This window comes from Platalea leucorodia (genome assembly GCF_965183815.1).
Source record: "Platalea leucorodia genome assembly, chromosome: 22".
In the NCBI taxonomy this organism is placed as follows: Eukaryota; Metazoa; Chordata; class Aves; order Pelecaniformes; family Threskiornithidae; genus Platalea; species Platalea leucorodia.
Window position 1 is genome coordinate 2423343 of NC_138844.1, and position 19002 is coordinate 2442344.

Genomic DNA, 19002 nt, shown 5'->3' on the forward strand with positions numbered 1-19002 from the left:
GGGATTTCACTGCCATTCTGGTTCAGATTGCCGTTACGTGACATGACGTTTTTCCAATACAAAACAGAAAATACAAGAAAAAATCCAACAAGAACCTGAGCTAAATCTATGACCAAGAAGGGGAAGCTTTTCCTAAATAGACATGCTTTCAAGGAAGCACGAGGAGAAGTCCGTCCTTTCAACCTGAGTAGTTAATGGACATATTGTGGTGAAACGTATTTGCTTTGTGGTTTGCAAACTCAGTTTCCCCCTCCATTGCTCATGGCTCGCTCTTTACGTTAGCTGGCTGAAGGTGTCGGTGTCTGTCCCACAGGGAACGGTGTCAGCGATGATCTGGACGTGGGGTGGCTGAGATCCCGGCTGTCCATCGCTGTCCCTTCAGCAGACGTGGCAGAAGGGAATCTTTGGCAAAGGAGCTGGATGGGCAGCTGGAGGTGGAACATCTTCATCTGCTGCTTTGAGACTCAGCAGTTTGTCTGCCGAAGCCCTTAGTTGGTAATCTGATGTGCTGCTAGGACAGTTCACGAGCCAAAACCACAAGAGCTGTGTTAAGTCACACTATGCTGTAAAACACATAAAGGCCTAAGGAAGCCTGCCTGGTTTCATGGCCAGAAAACAAACAGTCCTGTTTAAGGACTACATACTCAATATTTGGTTTTAGGTGAGATGGTGCAGATCGCCGTAACAACTCTACATGAAACCCTAATTATGCAGAAACATAAGCCATATTTGTGCACTATTTGCATATTTTGCATTATTATTTTTGCATGATTTGCATGGCCTGCGTTAGTGTAAATAAGGCATCTCGTTTTATTTTAGATCTAGTGTTACCAAAGGACTAAGCAAGCCTTTTGGAGCACTTACGGATGGTGTACTGTATCTTAATACTGGAAGATGATTCTTGGGTGTTTTGAGCCCTGTATCAAAACAATGCTGTATTCAGGAGACTCCAGCAGCATTCGCAGATCAGCACTGGGCATGAGCTTGACAAATGCAGAATATTCCTTTGCAGCAGAACAATGAGGCATCTGAACATCAGCATCTCATGGCCAGCTGACTGCAAAAGGAGTCTCCAAGCATCTACAAAGAAAACCTGTGAAATACTGTGTACCTCGGCACCTAGACTTGTGGAATAAATAGAGGTGTAGTTAGACATCGGTACAAAGTTCTGGTGATTGTGCAGTGTATACAGAAAATTGGGGAGGCGGTATAGCATAGGAAAGAGATGGCTTAGAAAATAAGGTTGGAAGTCGTCATCAGGACAGCTGCTGATGTGGCTTTAGGTTCTGTTTGTGTATACAAGGATGCTGCTGCGTCAGGGTCGTCAGCAGCGACGTGACTGGTTTTTGTTTCCTGAAGTTACCGGAGAAGTTCGGAGGAAGTAACGGTATCAGTCACGGTCTTTGTTTTTCTGCGTATTTCTTGATCTTTCTGTTGGGTTGTAGGATTTTATAGTTCCTTCAGCATCCCTTGAAAGAACGGGCGCTGTTCAGAAGTGTAAGCTAGTCCTTGCCTGGACACCGTTCAGACAAACCGACCGCTGCGGAATGCATGCACCACTGAACCAGCGAGATGAAATCAGACGGCATCTTCCGCACGATGCAAATCTCTCCAGCCACCAGGCATTGGTCTGGTTTTTGCCTTTTGTGGTGCAGTTTTGTCTGCTGATCCATTTGAAGGTAGCATACCCTTTTAACACAGTGGTGTACAATCCGATTAACAAAGCTGAATTCCCCAAATGGAAGGCTGAGATAGTCGTGGTGCGGCAGGTTACAGTTAATATGGACAGAGGGTTTGGAAAGGGGAGGAGGTGAAGGAAGGTAAAGCGTCTTTTTTGAAGTACCTGAATGCTGTAACATCAGAGTGGAAGGAACGTAATGGATCGTGAAGTCAGTCGCTGGTCAGTGCAGGAGGTCAAATCTTCTGAACACATCTATAGAATAAGTTCCGCAATGTCCAGCGGGGCTCACTCGTCCTTTCTGCCTCTATTGAAATGCTCTTCCAGCACTCTGCTCCCTTGACAGCGAGCTTTTAGTTTCAAGCCTACATTGGCCAAGGTGAGCACGTTCCCTTTCTTTTTTTTTTTTTTTTTGTATGGGCCTGTGTAGGTTTTTTGTGTAATTAGTTCTTCTGGCTACCTGGCAAGATGATATTCATGTACCGACGTATTTATAGAGTGATTGCTTTCACCTTTCCTACTCCTCAGTAGTTTTATGACTCTTACGCATTTAAGTTCGCTCCCTAGGCTCTTCTGCACACGTGCTCCAGTTGACTTCACGTGCGATGGGAGCAGATAGAAGAACCTACCTGACTTCTGAGCTTTCTTTTTCTCTTTACTATCCTTTTATATATTATGTGCTTTTTATTTGACAGATTAAAAAGTTAGAGATGATAGGTAGATGTCAGTCACTTGTTTGTTGCTATCCCAAGCCTGTTCTACTCTTTCCTAGATACAGGATCACAGGATAATTCGGCCTCAGGAGGTCGTTGAGGGCAACCTCCTGCTCGGAGCAGAGTGATGTGATTACTGCATTAGGATTTTACAGACTTTTCACACGGAAAGTGGCAGTGTGTTTTGCTGCTCTACACAGAGCCATCAGGAGCAAGCTGCTTTTCCTCTACCTGTGCTCAACAGCAACTTTCTCCTGTGTGGATTGGAAAAAAACCACAAAGCATTATGTTGTCCCTGGAAGCTTTTCAGAGAACTTCCTTTTGTCTCATTATCTGCTTCAAGTCTGCTCGCGCCTTCTGCTACGCTTCTGGATATGTGAAAAGAGTCGGCAGTGCTTCCCTGCTGTAGGAGAGACAGCTCAGCCTGTCTGACGCAAATAGAAATGAAAGTTCAGTGACTCCTATGTTTAGTGGTTTGGCATTTTTTCAGTGCAAGGTTAGTAATTTAACTTCATGTTTAAGGAGAGGGATTTTAATATTATTCCAGTTTCTAGCTAGCCAGCTACATTTCACAGTTTTAGCCTTTATTCAGCATTCATTAGAGCTGGATTAGCATCCATCTTCCGTTTTCCTTTCCCCTGGCCTTACCTAGTGGGTCTGCAGAGCTGGGTAGATGGCCCAAGGGTCGGCTGTGTTGGAGCTGAATCAGCCTTGTCAAATTACAGTCACTTTGCTTAAATGTTGGTTTGTTGGGGAAGATGTGGCACCAGTCACTCCTAGTTTACTATTTTCTTTTGAAAAAAATGACATCATTACAAAGGACTCTTTTAACCTCATTTCCAAAGCTGACTGTGAAAATTGCAGATGAATGAAGTATTCCTCACCCTGCCCTTTCTGCTCCCTCCGCACAGGAAAGGAGTGGTGCAGAACGCGCGCTGAATGGCATTTCCTATTTTGTTAAACTGGCAGCATCTGAAAACTGAGTCCATGCAGGACAACTGCAAGCAAAAATTTCACCTGCACATTAAATGAACTTAAATTCCAGTTTTTCTGGCTCTCAGGATGGATCAAAACGTTGTAGACATGCATATTCAGAATCGCGACAGACTTGGATTGTTTTCCTACCGCGGGGAGGTAATACTGACTGGACAGTTTTTGGTCTGTTTTTCCAAGCGCAGCAAGAATATTTTAGCTATACTTCTGCCAACGCAAATCCTGTTTATCTGAGTTGTCTTGTGATGAGGAGGATTTGCTATAATACAGTTTATGAGCAATTTACTGAAAGACTTGAAAGTCATTCTTTCCTGCTTGACAGCTGAGTTTATTTTGAGATTTACCTGAAATAAAGTCTTTTAAGTAGCAGTAGAGAGACCTGCTATCACATATAAAAGGCACAATTGTCTGACACGCACAGGGTGAAGTGTGCTTAAGCAAAGTCATCCTACTGCCCAAAGCATTGGAAGAATAGCTGTTCCTTTGCGTCAGCGCAGCTGGCTATACGTTCTTGCGTTTAAAAACAGGTGAGTACGATTTCGCTGCCGGAAGTCTACTTAAATTCCCTTCCTGAGTGAACGCATCCTAAAGGCCCATCCTTGACTATCCATGTACATCTCTTCATGAACACGAGTTTTAATTAACGTTTTCCTGTGTGTTTGCAATGAGAATGGAGTCAAAGCCTGCAGTAATGGATTTTTAACGTATATATTTGGTGGGAAGAAATAACTAAGAACTGCGACCCCCTTTGGGGAATAACCCAAATCACACAGGGTGTTTGCAACAGGAAAAGGATTTGTCCCTCTTGTGCGTGCCAGAGAGGTGTGCGGCTGCTAGATCGTTCTTCTTCCCGTGCACAGAGGAGGAAGAAAAAGCAGTATGCTCATGCTAAATATTTCAGTTTGATTTGTGCTTTGGAGTTAACGAGTAAGTTGGAAATAGGTAACAGTTTGAAACCATCAGCTTTTATTCTTTTCCCCTTCGGTGGTACTAGGTTAGCTGTTGACTATCTAGTGCAGGCCGATGCATCTGTAGTGCTCCCGTACCTGTCCTGAATGATTTGCTTTTGCCTTTTTTGTTAAGGTTTCCTTCGCTTTAAGCCACTGCTGCACAGTTACACTGAAAGCGCGTCTTCAGTCGATGGCTGTGCTGTGACTTCTTGCCGTGAAGACGTTGTGTTTCTGGAGCATCGGTGTAGCACCAGGGAGCAGGAGGGGGCGAGAGCAAGGAGCTTTACCGAGCACCTGCTAACGTGGGAAAGCTTTAGTGTGTCTGCGTCTATGTGGAGCAGAATACGACGTCAGGCTGTGATCAGTGGTGAGAAAGGAGTAGTTCCGGATGAGAGAGAGCTCCCTGGGAGAAAATAATCCGGAGTATCAATAGCTACACTGCAGCTCTCATAAAGTAACAGAAAATGAGACGACTGGTGACTTGACATGGTTTTTCCAGCACTTGCTCTTCTCCTCAGATATTAGACAGATGGAGGGAAAGGCTGGCAAAATGTGTTTCTGAGGCGCCGTTTCACACCCCAGCGCAGCCCAGCCCGTGATCTCGCTGCGGACAGTCCCTGGAAGCTGGCGTGGGTTATCTCGGCGAGGGTGCTGGGTTCTGGAAATAGCAGCGAGCCTGCGGAGTGCTGCCTGCTGCCTGTGATGCCAGCAAGTTTCTGTTTATCTTTCGGTACAGAGGAATTGCCATGTAAATGATTAATTAGAAATTCCCTTTATAATTTGAATTGCAGCATTTGGAGTGGAGTTTGCATGGTAGGGTGCCTTTGTTTAACGGTCTGCATTCTGCAGATGTTGTTTTGGAGTATGGGTTCCAAGTCTTGCCAACTAACTCTTTTCTTTATTTGTACTGAGTGCATTTGAAGTTGCATCATTTCCTCGGTAAGAACAGTTTTATTTTTGCCTGGAGTGTTTGTCAGGTGGGAGAAATCCTAAATGTGAGTGCTCTCTGGTGGCGAAGATTTCTGCTTTAGTCTTCCGAATTCTGCAGTATATTTTCCAATGGGAATTGCATGTGAACATAGGACGTCTGGACGTAAGGATGTATTTATTTTCAACTCCCTAAAAATAAAAACTGCTAAACAAAGTCTTGGCAGTCGTCTTCTCTAGACAATCATTTCTATCCCTTTAAGTGATTTATATTCTGTGACCTACTGGTTTATATTTTCTCACTATCAATCCGTGTTTTAACAAGGTAATAAAAACGAGTGTAAAAACTTCTCCTGAAAGAGCTGATGTTCTTCATCAAAATAACACACAAAGATTAAATACTGTGACTTTTTCTTTTTGGCTGCTGAGCTAGATTTCAGATGCCAAAGTAATACGTGGAAAATTCAGAAGACAGTGATACAGAAATTATTCAAATAGCATCATTACGGGGAAATCTTTTCTCCTCCGTATTGCAGCACGAGGTGATGTGATTTTCATACACACACGACGAGGTTTGACCGCGGGGGTGTCGAGCCCCAGGAGCAGGTACAGGGGTTCCTTTTATCAAGTGTGCTCTAGATGGCTTTTAATACCCAAAATCCGCTCCTATGTGTTATACGTGGGGTACTGAAACGATTACACCGGCCTCTCCGTTGATGAGCTTTCCCTTGATGGAGCGCGTGCCCTGACTGATGAGCCTTTCCGAAAAGCGCCGGAGAGCCTCCTTGTCTGGTTTTGGGACCTGGCCTTGCAGCAGAACAGTGCATTTAACACAGCTTGTACCTCCCAGTCCGGACTGCCGTCATTGGTTGTTTTCTTAAGTTTTCATGAGTTCTTCTTGGGCAAGGCAAACCAAGAATCTCACAGCGAAGCAATGCAGCTAGGAAAACAGCCACTGCTGTTCTTGGCCTGCGGCTGGGCTGAGCCGCGCTGCCTGATGAAAAGAGGCTTTATCAGCAAAGAGGGGCGAGGAGCGACGGCTCCGTTTAGGAACATCTAAGCACAGCTCTGGAATGTAACTCTGGTGCTAAGAAGTAAAAAAAAAAAAAATTTAACAGAGAGGTAAACGGGGATGTCAGTTGTTCATAACCTCCGTATCCTTGAAGCCAAGCTTGAGAGAGGCCTGTTTGTCAAGCCCGGAGCTGGATCCTTCTCCCTTGTCTCCATCTGCCTTTTGCTGCAGAGATGGAAGACACAACTTGTCAGCCTAGTGAAACCTTTTAAAACTTGACTTGGAGGCCAAATGCGAGATCTGTGGTCTAAGCCCGGGGCTGCCGGGGAAGCAGGCAGGCAGTACGGCGAGCTGCTGCGTGCCAGCGTCGGGGCCGAGCTGCGCCCCGGCCGGGGGCTGCTCCGGAGTGGTGAGCTCCGAAGGGCCGGCGGTGGGCAATCCCGAGGTTCTGCTTACGAGGCAGCCAGGGATGCCGAACTGTCAAGGGAGGAAACTTAAACTGTGCTCTGCTACTGAAAGTTTACATAATTCATTACTTAAGGAAGAGGTCAGGGTGTTGGGTCCTGTGATGGTGACTTGGCACCACACTCCAGTGGGGATGTCCCTTTTTTTTTTTCTTTCTTTCTTTTTTCTCTGCAGCTAAAAGAAACCCCCTTAACCTCTCTGTGCTGAACATGAACCCTCCGGCCGTGCGTCTGGCAGTACGGCGGGGCTTAAAACCTCCTCCAGAAACTGCTGTATCTTTATTTTTATCATTAATAGTGCCTTTAGCGGTGGCTACATGCGGTGACTTTTGGAGAGCAGTCTATATATTCTCCATTGGGCAACTTACCTTTTCGGATGGCCCGGCTCCAAATAGATGGGACAGATGCGGCTGATTCTGATGTTCTTGTAATGGTTCCCATTGCATATGTATGTCCCAGAGTGATTTGATCTCCTTCACTGAAACAGCGGTGCGTGTGTGTGGTTTGCCTTAAGCTCTCCTAGGTAGGCATGGAGTCCCTCCTGTGCTCCTGAGAGCCGAGGACCAGCAGCCTGGGGGTATGCGATCTCTGCACCCACGAGCCTCTCGTGTGTTTAGTATCTTCCAAATACCACAATCCCCAGCTGCTTTGTGCTTCAAAGAATTAAATGAGGGGTGGCAAATGATGGGGACTCGGTGTGTGAGGCTTCCTGCGTACCTAAGTCTGGCCTAAGAATTAGGCTGGGATTCTGTGTTTCGTACCAGGCTTGTGTGCCCATTTTAGTGTTGTTGCCGACGTCTTATCCATCATTTTTGTTGCAACAGTTCGCTGCTGAGCTGTAGTTGGTATTGCTGATTATAATGGCCTTATATTTTCTAAAACATTTTTGGTAGCTTTCAAACAGCATATATCTCTAAAATAGAAAATATCTTTGCATTTTAAGCTCGCTGTTGTTTTGGGAAATGCATGTCAGGACTACCTTCAGTTAAAACTGAACGCAGGAACAAAAAGACGTTTTGCTATTCTTGTGTCCTTTTAGCGAAGTATTTCTGGAGGAAGCTGGAATTAGAGGCAAAATGGCTTTTAGAAAGTGGAACGCTGGTTGCTAGATTATATTTCTTGAGTTTTATTACACCTGCTAAAAACTACCACTGCCAAGATGCTGCAGAAAATTCTCAAATGAACAATAGAAAATGTCAAGCCTGTCACCACATGGGGGTGGTAATAAATTCAATAAAGTAATGCTAGAATTTGTGCCGGCGTCCATCGAGGATCGGGGAGGCCCGGTGCTCGGCAGAGGTGTTAGGGTGCCATCTAATGTTGTAAGACTTAAAGACAGGGTGCAGGCAGGTATTTAATGGTAGAGATGCCGTAGTTGCGCGTTGATCTCTGCATCTGCTGTCATCCTTTCTCCCGAGAAGCAAATGCTGTGTGAATTCTTCAGCTGTTAAACTGAAATGCCTCCTGTGCTCTTCTGCCAGATAACTTTCGATAAAACGTGAATTTCTTTGGAAACATCTTTTAACTTAAACACTTTTTTTTTTCTTTTTTAAACAAACATGAAGTTATTTTCTGTCTTGTTTGCAGAAAGAATACTAAGGACCGGGTAGGGTTTAGGAAAGGTGTAGCGTAGGGCTGGTTTCACACGTTCTTAAAAAGCTCCTGGTTTAGCAGCGGTGATGATACCAAAGTGCCTTCGGCGAAAAGGATGGAGTGGGAGCTAAGTGCTAGAGCTGAAAGGCTGTAAGGTGCTCCGTGGCTTGTATCTTTGCTTACTTTCTTGCAAATGTGATTAGACCTTTAAGTGAGTGGCTTCAAAACTTCTGCTTCTCTGGCCTGCACTGGGCTACGGACAACTGCAGAACGGGAAAAAAGAATCTGCTTTTAAATCCCCTTTATGAAGCAGGTCATATAAGCTCACCACAAACGCATGTGTACGTATTGTTGATTGTCAAAACAGTAAATTATATTAACTTAAATCTTGCTAAAGAATTTCTTAGAAACATTTGTTTCTGGCAGCATGTTAACGGCAGCAGAAATACCTGAATGTGCAGAAAGCCGGCTTGATTGCATCGGCACAGCACAAGTTTGCTCTAGTCAGAAACGCAGTCGGTGTCTGTACCTCAGTACTCTGATCGGGCATGCCTCCGTGCGTCAAGTGGCAGTCGAAACTTCCTTTGTAGGTGGTGAGATTCAAAGCTAGCCCTAGCTCTTAGTCCTTGTAGCATCAGGTCTCCACGTGATGTGCTAACGTGCCACCCGGGCCACGCTGGTCAGATCACGTCCGTAGTCAATGTTTTATTATAACGTTTCGGTACAGTGATGGATTGAAGACTTCACCCGATGAAAGGGGCAGCTTGCTTGGAAGGCGTATTCTGAAGCTCTACGTTTGACTAATTCCCTTTCTCCCTTTTGTCTCATTCCGGGTAGGTTTGAAAAAGGCCGAATTTACACGTTTATTGGGGAGGTGGTCGTTTCCATGAATCCTTACAAAAACTTGAACATCTATGGGCGTGACATGATCGAGCAGTACAAAGGAAGGGAATTGTACGAGAGGCCTCCTCACCTCTTTGCAATTGCTGATGCCGCTTACAAAGCGATGAAGAGGCGATCAAAAGACACCTGTATTGTAATATCAGGTAAGCTGAAAGAGCTTTTCATTATGATGAACACTTGATCTTTGTGAAATTTTAGGCAGAAGAAGAAGAATGATTTGGCTAATGACAGCATTTTATAAAAGAAAACTTCATTAATCTTAAAACTGCTTATTTGCATTTGAATCCGTGTGTGGAGACCTTAACAATTATTTCTTATCTAATTCAAGAGCTGGTGTCAGTCATTCGCTTACTGTGTGCGTGCAGAGTGATAACGTGAGTCCTCCGCTTGCTGCGCCTGGTGAATGGCGATGGGTGAGGACAGGGTTCCTGTCTCCCTTCGCAGAGCTGCTGATTTTTGTCCCTTAGATGACTGGCCAACGTTTTGTTCTCTGTTTCGATGGCCGGACTGATGGCTTGTCGTGGCTCTGACAGTGGGAGCGGGGCTTGTACCATGAACGGTCGCTATCTGGACCCTGGCACTTCGTTTCCTTGATGTTCCCGTGCTTTAGCAGCTCTGAAAAGCGAGAGACCCGAGCTGGTGTGCTGAACAGTAGCCTCTTGTGTTGCAGTTCCCGGCACTGCTGCTAGCTAAGCCTCTGCATGCCAGTCTTTCTCCCCTAACAATATTCCTTTTGATCCTCTGTGTGCCAGGCCTTTACCGACCTGTGAAATCTTACATCATAACTGCTTCTAACTCAGCAGCAGCAACCAGGCAGGGTTATGGCTCTGTTTAGAAAACGTTCAAAGTGCACACAAATAAGATTGCTGTAGAAAAACAATAATAAAAACCCCAAACGCTGTGGGGTAGGATTAAAATATGCTATTCGGTGATTTGCTTTGCTTTTTTTGATCTGTTGTGTCATCTTTGTATTTATGCCCTCAGGTGAAAGCGGGGCTGGGAAAACTGAGGCCAGTAAATATATTATGCAGTACATAGCAGCCATTACCAACCCCGGTCAGAGAGCAGAGGTGGAAAGGTAAGGGCTTTGCAGGGAAAAAAAGTGAAATTGTGTTGTTTCTGGCTCTCTGTCTGTGCACTGTGCAGCACCGTGTTATTAGATGGTCTCTTGTGCTAAGTGCGTGCTGATTTTACAGCATTGACCTAACTCTTCAGCTACTGCTTTTACTCTGGGAATTTTGCAATATTGATTGCTAAATTCACATAGAAAAAACTTAGGAAAAACTCAAGCTTTCAAACTTTGAAAATAAAAGGCCCGTCAGCCTTAGAGTAAAAGTTTTTTGAGCAAAGAATGTGGCTTTCTGCTGAAACAGACCTAGTGCCTACCCAGCAAAAATGTTGAAAATTACTTGCAAAAGCGTTCAAGAAATTGATTTCAAAACTTATATCTGTAAAGGAACTGATTTTGTGATGTCTTTTTCAGTGGGGGGGGGATCTGGTCTTTGGTTCCCATTTGCTCGGCTGTAAGGAACGTTACCGAAAGCTCCCAGCTGATTTCCCATGGGATTGCTAATGTCGTACACATCTGCCCAAATATGTCATCAACGAGCATCTCTGCTGTTACTCACTTCTTCTCGAGAAATGCCTGCGAAAAACATTTTAATGGTTTGAGTATGCGAGTCTGGACTTACGCTGTTCTCTTTTCCATTTATCTGTATTACAGAGTGAAGAACATACTGCTGAAATCCAACTGTGTGTTAGAGGCCTTTGGCAATGCCAAAACAAACCGTAATGACAATTCCAGCAGGTTTGGAAAATATATGGATATCAACTTTGATTTTAAAGGAGACCCGATAGGCGGGCACATCAATAATTACTTACTAGAAAAGGTAAGCCACGCTCGCTTTCAGTTAGAGGCTTTTGTGTAGTTACTTTTGTAATATGTGCTTTCCCAATAGAAAATTTTCCTTTCAAATGTGGTATGTCGTTACGTTACGTATGAGGGCACGGAACCTCATTGAAACCCAGGGCTTTGTTCTTCTCCAAGAATTACTGTAAGTAACTGAAATGCTGCTGGCGCTGCCCTCTTACTTTACCACCACTGCTTTCAGAGCTCGCCGTGTCAGGGAGCAGTGTTACGCAAAAGCTTATGAGCATCTACGTGTATGAACTTTGTATCCAGAATAAAAGCTGAGATTAATTTAACTCTGTAAAACTCCTTCTTTATAAGTTCCCGCCTTGAGATCTCACTGGTGAATAAAAGGAGAAGATGTCTAGGTCTGTAAGTAGCAACGGTATGCTTGAGAAGTGTTATTCTGGAATAATGGCACGGCCTTGTGTGATCTTTTAGTAACTTTGTTTTTATATGTTCCAAGTGATCCTAAGTGTAATTTTTTTTTTTTTCATGTCATTAAGTGGTGGCTGAAAACATTGAAATATGTAAAACTCTGTGGAGAAACTGGGCTCGATCCATTAACAGTTCTTGTTATGTGTGAGACACACGTCTGGCTTTAATTTGTGTTTGACCACATCTGCTAACATGCTTTTTTGTTTGTGTTTTTTTTACTTTTCCCATTATTTCCCTGAAGTCTATTTTCAGAATAAACACTTTATTTTAAAAAACAAAACAACAAACCCAAACATTTCACATGTGATACTTTCATGCAAAAAAGGGGTGGGGCTGCAGCTGCTGTGACTTAAATCCTGATAATTTATTTCATGTTCTTGAATTCTACCAAGTTAAATTTGTTTCCATTTTGAAAGCAGTTGAGGTTCTGGCCTGAACACAAGCAGTTAACACACAGCGACTTTGCCCTGCAGCAGGAACGCATGCCTCCTCGCTCTGCATAGTTCAACCTTGTAGCATAAAACAAGCCTACGTTGCTTGTTGACTGAATTTCTGCTGCATTTAACTTTATTTTTTGTGCTGTTTCGCACTGATTTGGAATGAGTGCTCTGAAGATGGAGCTGTCGCTTGCTCCCTAAAACAATGCCCTTGTGTTAGCGCAGAGCGTTCGCTTGTAGAGTGGCTGGGTGCTGTCGGTCAGCCTCTCCTGGGGTTGTCCAAGTGGTTACCGAGGGGCCCTAACTGTGGCCTGTGGATCATTTTTTTGTAGTCACACAGTCCTGCTTTTCATTTCCAGCGATTAAATAACTCTTAAACGAAAATGACGTTTTATTTGACTCTTCCATGAAAGCAATTCTGTAGTTGCTGCATGGGATTCCTGGTTGGAAGTAGGATATTGCAGCTGTTAGGCAAGCTGGTCTTTTTGACGATAGACTTCAAACTCCATGCTCGTGCCTAGCTAATAACGTTCATAACAGACGGATTGTAAGATAAGATTAGTCTGGAGGTGTCCTAGCAGCGGTGGACTGATGCATCAGTGTCTAAGGGGAGGTGCTGGGGAAGCAGGCCGTCCACATCCACAAATACCTATCTTTGTATTTTGTTTCCCCACAGTCTCGTGTGATTGTGCAACAGCCGGGAGAACGAAGCTTTCATTCTTTTTACCAGGTTTGTATTCGTTTGCTAAAATAAATGACTTTTCTCAAGTTTCCCAGACACGATAGGAGAAATGTCTAAAGCTTCCACCCTCTCGTGTGTTTTGCAAGGGGTTCCCTTGTTGTTGCATCTTGGGTGATCTCAGGTTCTTCAGTTCTTTGACTAGGCCTGGTCTGGGGAAGGAGCATGGGAAGATTTATTTTTTTCTGTCCTCCAGTCCCATATTAACACATTTGTAAACTTAAAAGGAGGCTAACTAAACAAATATGGTAGAATATTGGACTTTGACTCACTGTTTTATTTGTAATAAGTCTAATCCATCTATATTCTCTTGAGGCCCGTAGTCCATATGGAAGTAATTTTATGACACCGAGTTGATTTTCTTTTTTCCTTTGGGTTCTTTTTAATGTCTTCCATGTTGTATGGTGGTTCCCTTGTGCGTCCTCTGGGGGAAATGGTCAGCTTATTAGTATAACCTTTATTCTCAGTTTTGCGGTGAGGGAAACGTCGGTTTGTTTATTTTTTTCCCACTTGCGCAGTACTCCATGATGGCACGTTCGCACCTTTCTCGTGAACGTGTCATTTCCTACTGGAAAGTCTCTGTGTACAGCGGAGAAGGTAAATGCGCTTGCCAAGACACATCTGTGGCACGTCACAGATGTAAACATGTCTGGGCTGTGAAGAGGTTCAGCCTTGTTTTCTAAACAGCTGTGTCACCCAACAGGACAGTCATTTAGGTAACCTCTTCCTGCGGCTCAGAGCCCTGCAACGATGCAGACTCTGTGTTTTGCACGTCTTGTGCTTGCGGCTCCAGATACTGTCGCTGATTCTTCTGTAGCAGTAATTGAATGCTTTTATGATTTTGCTTGTCAAGCAGATGAGTAAGAAACAGAAGAAGGAAGGATTTTATTTTTTTCATTCGCTGTTTCTTAAAATACTCTTTGTGCAGCTCCTCCAGGGGGGTTCTGACCAGATGTTACGTTCTCTACATCTTCAGAAGGATGCATCTGCGTACAACTATATCTGTCCTGGAGCACAGATAAAGGTGAGGGGGGTGTTAGTCAGTTAGAGGTAACTTGTCTTAAAATTGTAAATGCTTCTTGAAATACTTAAAGTACTGCTGAGCTAGCAGAAGCTGAGACCAATATTTACAGGATGAATATGGAAAGGTGACACCAATGTGCTGTTTTTAATGGAGTTTCTGGCCCTAGAAGACAAGCATATGTGTACTTGCGCCTACTACATTTGTGTCTGCTTATAAAAAACAATCAAACGTAGTAGGAGAGACATCACCTTTGTTAATAAATGCAGGCATAGATATTTCACCCATTACCAGTGACAGACTTCTCATGCTTCATGATGGGTAACTTTAGCTGCTTTCTGGACCAAAAAGCCGTAAGGACTAATTTTTTTTTTTTACAGTAGGAGCATTTAAGTTACTGAAGCATTCATTCTTCATATCTGACTTATCCTCAAGGGGGCCTCTGGGCAGGAAAGAAGGGAACAAACCCATAAAGTTTTTAGGACAATAAGATCCTGAACACTTTAAATATGTCTGGAGTCGTCCCTAGTGTTGTCCCCCTGAAGCAGGGTCCAGCCAAAAGGCTCCCAGATTTCCTAATTGCTTTCTCGAGATGCTCTTTGGCAAACAAACCCACGGGCCTTCTCAGACACCTTTATCGGCTTCTCTAGAAATCTGCAGTGAAAACAAACCCAGGTGGTCAGGAGGGGAGGGGGGCAGAGGCTCATCCTGGGAAAGATGGTGACCAGAAATTCACTGCCGGTGCTCTGCAGCTTCACCTCGGAGGGTCTGTGACCGCGCTACTTGTAACTGTTGTTCTGATTTTTTTTTTTATGAATCGCTTCTACTCTTTCACAAGAAATTCCACTGGGAAAGTACTGAACTATTTAGTCGTGCTGTGGCGGGTTTCTGTATCTCATTGCTGCTAGCATACGTGTGTGCCCAACGCGGGGTTCGGCGTACAAGCGTACGGTATGGCATTAGAATAAGTTGAGAAATCTCACGACAGTGTCTTGCATCTGAAGAATAGCGAAGTACATATCTATTTCCCACGGGCTTGCAAAATCTTTGCTTTCTCACAGTTGACTTCCATTAAGTCCCTCATGTCCCAAACATCTCTTTCCCATCAGTGTTCCATCAACGATGGTGCCGAGTTCAAAGCAGTAGCTGATGCCATGAAAGTGATAGGCTTCAAGCAAGAGGAGATTCAGACTGTCTACAAAATTGTGGCAGCCATTCTTCACTTGGTAAGCGCTCTGCCCGCGGGTATGAGTAGGCTGTTCTTCAGGAGGGGTCACGTACACTGGTACTTCCAGCAGCTCTAATTTTCTTGCTGCAAAAGCAGTTGGAAGATCTGCTGGCTGGAAAAGTGAATACAGTTTACGACTTCCAGTGGTGAGTGAAAATCCTTGGTAAAATAGGACACTGCAGTAACGATGGAAGATCACATTTATTCCTGCGTATTCCAGATCCCAAAACAGACATACCACAGACTACTGGGAGCTGTTAAATGTTCTGAACGGGAATGGTTTGGGTTTGGCAGTGAGAGGGTCGGGAGCTCTCACCTCGCCATCCTTCTGTCCGCTTTTAGCCTCACACTCACCATCTCCGCTGTGGGTTTGCTGGAGGGATGGTACTTCACTTCATGGTGGAGGCTTGAGCACAGCCTGGTACGGGAGGCCTCTTACTTTCTGTATTCTGATGCTAAGGAAATCCTTCCTTCACCCATATTCTCTCTCAGGAGTCTCCTCCCCTGCGCAGCGTCCTTGTACCTCACATCTTATGTTTCCTTGAGAAGAGAGGCGCCGCAGGTGGGCAGGAGGAAGGTGGCAAAGAAAACGGTAGCTTTTCTCCAATTTTTTCCCCTCCGTGGAGTAGTTGTGCGCCAGTGCTGGGGAAGGGAACGGAGGCAGAGCCAGGCTGTGCACACAGGGCGTGAGACCACTCCTGCAAACAGTGCAGTCGTGCTGCTGCTTAATCCTGGCACTGCAGGTGTTCAGTAGCAAAGCCGTCGAGGCGCCGCGCTGTCAGTCCAGCCCCGTTAGCAGTGCTGGCTTCTCAGCTTCCCCGGAACATTCACATTACCTGTGCGGGCAGTAGCGTTACAGTCGGAACTGCAGCCTAGCGCTTTTGTGGCGAGCTGCAGCGAAGATGAAATGCTACAACCAGTGTTTCTATGCTTGATGTCATTACCCACCACTAGACTCTGAATCTTGAGACAGTGTTTGATTAAACCTCTGGAAGTGTTTGATGTAATTTTTTTCCAAAAGCTGAGCTGAACACTGAGCAGGAATGCTTTTCTTTGAGTCGGGCTTTGCTGCTTCCACTGATGTGAGAGCTTCGTGGGTATGTGGATATGCACGGCCCGCCCTTCTAAGGTGTTAGGAGCTTTACTGACTTGAACAGCAGGTGGAATATGGACGAACTTGGGGTGTAATGATTCATATGAATAAAAGACAGATTGAGAAATCTAGTTTCTTGCTACTTATTGCAGGGGAACTTGAAGTTTTTTGTGGATGGTGATACGCCTGTAATAGAAAATGGCAAGGTTGTGTCGATCATCGCAGACTTGCTGTCAACAAAATCTGACATGGTGGAGAAGGCTCTGTTGTTTCGAACTGTAGCTACGGGTCGGGATGTCATCGACAAGCAACATACCGAACAAGAAGCCACCTACGGCAGAGATGCCTTTGCAAAAGTGAGTTTGAATTTCCTTTCTCTGCATCTGATTTTGTACGTGATGGTAACTGATGCGTTTCTCTTGCCTTTCGGTTGAGCTGTACTTGGCGCAGCAAAGCACGGTGGTGCCCGAGGAAGGCCTTCAGTATTGAATGGCCTTCATAATTGCCCATGTTTCAATGCCCAGGTCCCGGTAGGATTCCTGGGTGGATCAGTAAGTATAGTGCTTCCTGAGACACGGGAAGGCCGTACTTCACGTGGATTTACTTCTGAATGGATGCACTCCTGCGTTCTACAGGGGCGTTGCAGAGCAGCACCGTCCCTACCCCTCCCCGGCTGCGACACAGCGCGCACCACCGCCAGCAGCGCTTGCAGCACGCGGGCGAGGGGAGGGAGCTGCAAGCCTGGCTTGCTGGCATCTGCAAAAGGAATACAGTGTACAGGGCTGAATATTTTGCAAAAAGCAATTCTTGACTTCGTTTAGCAGTTGAATTCAAAGAGTAGAGAGTGGAACTGTAACATCTAGAGCTCGGGTTGGAAACCCAAAGTGCTGTCTGGCTTTTGGAAAGGTGGATACTGATGACTGAAGGAATGACAATTGTCCTTCCTTTGACAAGAAATCAAATGACAAGGGAAGAACAGATTAAGTTACCGAGTTTATTAACTTGACTTTTTTTTTTCTAAGGTTATCTGTTTGCACAGCTTCGTGGTACAGTTTGAACATGCAGACTGCGAAGACACCTATGCCTACAGAACATTTTCTTTTTGAAAAGCGATCAGGAATATTTTACTGCCGTTGTGTTCGGTTGTTAGGTTTCTGTAACTGAACTCTCACTTGCTCTTCAGTGTTGTTGAATTGTTCTCAGGTCTGGAAGTTATTAGGCAGCTGAAAAGCAGACGGGAATCAAATGAGGGGAACCACTGTACCTAGTGACCTCACTAGGATTTAGACTTTGTGGAAATGAGTTTTGGAAGAAAGAAAAATAATATTTTCGTAGAATATTTTCTTCTTGTCAGTAGCTGTTCGCTTTTAGCAGACTGTTCTCTGTAGCTTTTGTTTAGTTAGGGCAGCATCTTGAATGAAGCTTTGCAGCACCATGTGTTGCATTTACCAGAAAGAACTGAGACAGATGCAGGCGAAATTCCTCAGCATTTGTCTCCTGGCAGGCTATATACGAGCGCCTCTTCTGCTGGATTGTGACACACATCAATGATGTGATTGAAGTGAAGAACTATGACACTACAATACATGGGAAAAACACTGTCATTGGCGTCCTGGATATCTATGGCTTTGAAATATTTGACAATAACAGGTGAGCCATGTTGTTTAAGCACCGTGTTAAAGCCGCCTCCTTTCCCAGAAAACTCATCCCCTTTTTTTCTTACGTTTTTGCAGTTTTGAGCAATTTTGCATTAATTACTGCAATGAAAAGCTACAGCAGCTCTTTATTCAGCTGGTTCTAAAGCAGGAGCAGGAGGAGTACCAGCGAGAGGGAATTCCCTGGAAGCATGTGAGTGATTTGGCAGGGAGGGAGAGGTCGCTTTGAGGTCAGTGTACCAAAATAAGTCCCAGATCTAAAGTTGCTCCACATGTATGCTCCTGTCGAAGTCGATAGGACATCTGTGTCCGCGCCAGCTGTACTGTCAGACTTGCTGTCTGGGAATCAGGCTGTGGAAGAAGCTAACCATTCATCTCACATTTCTATATTTGCCATGGTTTGGGAAAATAAGTGACTCCAGGTCTGAGTTAAAACATATTGTGGCGTCTCTGTGATGCCACACACATCGCTGTGTGTTGCTGCTGAGAGCTTCCGTATTTTGTCTAGTTGTATATTCAAGTATAAAAATCTTGAGTTCTCCCGTTCAAATTCCTTTCATAACGCTGAGGACAAGATGCGCAGTTTTAACTGTGGTGACTGTGCGCAGTTGAATTTTAAAAGACATTTTAAAGTGCGTTCTGTAGCCGTTGATTTTTAGCAGAGTTCTCGAGATTTATGTGAGGTGTTTGAAAGATCACCGTCTCCGCTGTTTAGTGGTAGAAGAGGAGCCTGCTTAATTTTGAGTTAGCGATCGACATATTAAAAGCTGATTGCTTCTGCTGTGAATGGTGGGCCCCGTTCTCTCTGTCAGACGCAGGGTACTGTTCATCAGTGGCCAGCACTGGTACTCCTCTCTTTCACTCGCCAAAGTCACAAATATACCTGTTTTTTTGTTTTTTACAGATTGATTACTTTAACAATCAGGTCATCGTCGACCTGGTGGAGCAGCAGCACAAAGGGATCATTGCCATTCTGGACGATGCCTGCATGAATGTTGGAAAAGTTACAGACGAGATGTTCCTTGAGGCTCTTAATAACAAGCTAGGGAAGCACGCTCATTTCTCCAGCAGAAAGGTAACGTGCTCCTCTGTCTCCTCAAAACTTGCCTCCCTTCCTGTGTGATGCCTTTTCTATTTTTGTTAGACTTAACAGAGTAAGGAAAAAGACTTGCTGGCGTTGGAATCATGACCAGCGAGTACGAAATGAAATGCCTAGGCGCAGCAGCAGCTCCTAACCACAGAACAGGCC

At 44.7% G+C, this 19002-nt stretch overlaps 1 protein-coding gene across 1 annotated transcript in view; it reads left to right on the forward strand.

Annotated features, from left to right (window-relative positions):
- Nucleotides 1-19002, forward strand: part of MYO1D (myosin ID) — a 159783-nt gene that overhangs the window by 27532 nt on the left and 113249 nt on the right. Inside the window, exons 2-11 of the mRNA XM_082332086.1 lie at nucleotides 9168-9376; nucleotides 10218-10311; nucleotides 10957-11122; nucleotides 12694-12747; nucleotides 13685-13780; nucleotides 14887-15003; nucleotides 16251-16454; nucleotides 17603-17748; nucleotides 17832-17946; nucleotides 18658-18828. Of these exons, the coding sequence (XP_082188212.1) occupies nucleotides 9168-9376; nucleotides 10218-10311; nucleotides 10957-11122; nucleotides 12694-12747; nucleotides 13685-13780; nucleotides 14887-15003; nucleotides 16251-16454; nucleotides 17603-17748; nucleotides 17832-17946; nucleotides 18658-18828 (1372 nt within the window). The remainder of the gene's footprint in view (nucleotides 1-9167; nucleotides 9377-10217; nucleotides 10312-10956; nucleotides 11123-12693; nucleotides 12748-13684; nucleotides 13781-14886; nucleotides 15004-16250; nucleotides 16455-17602; nucleotides 17749-17831; nucleotides 17947-18657; nucleotides 18829-19002) is intronic.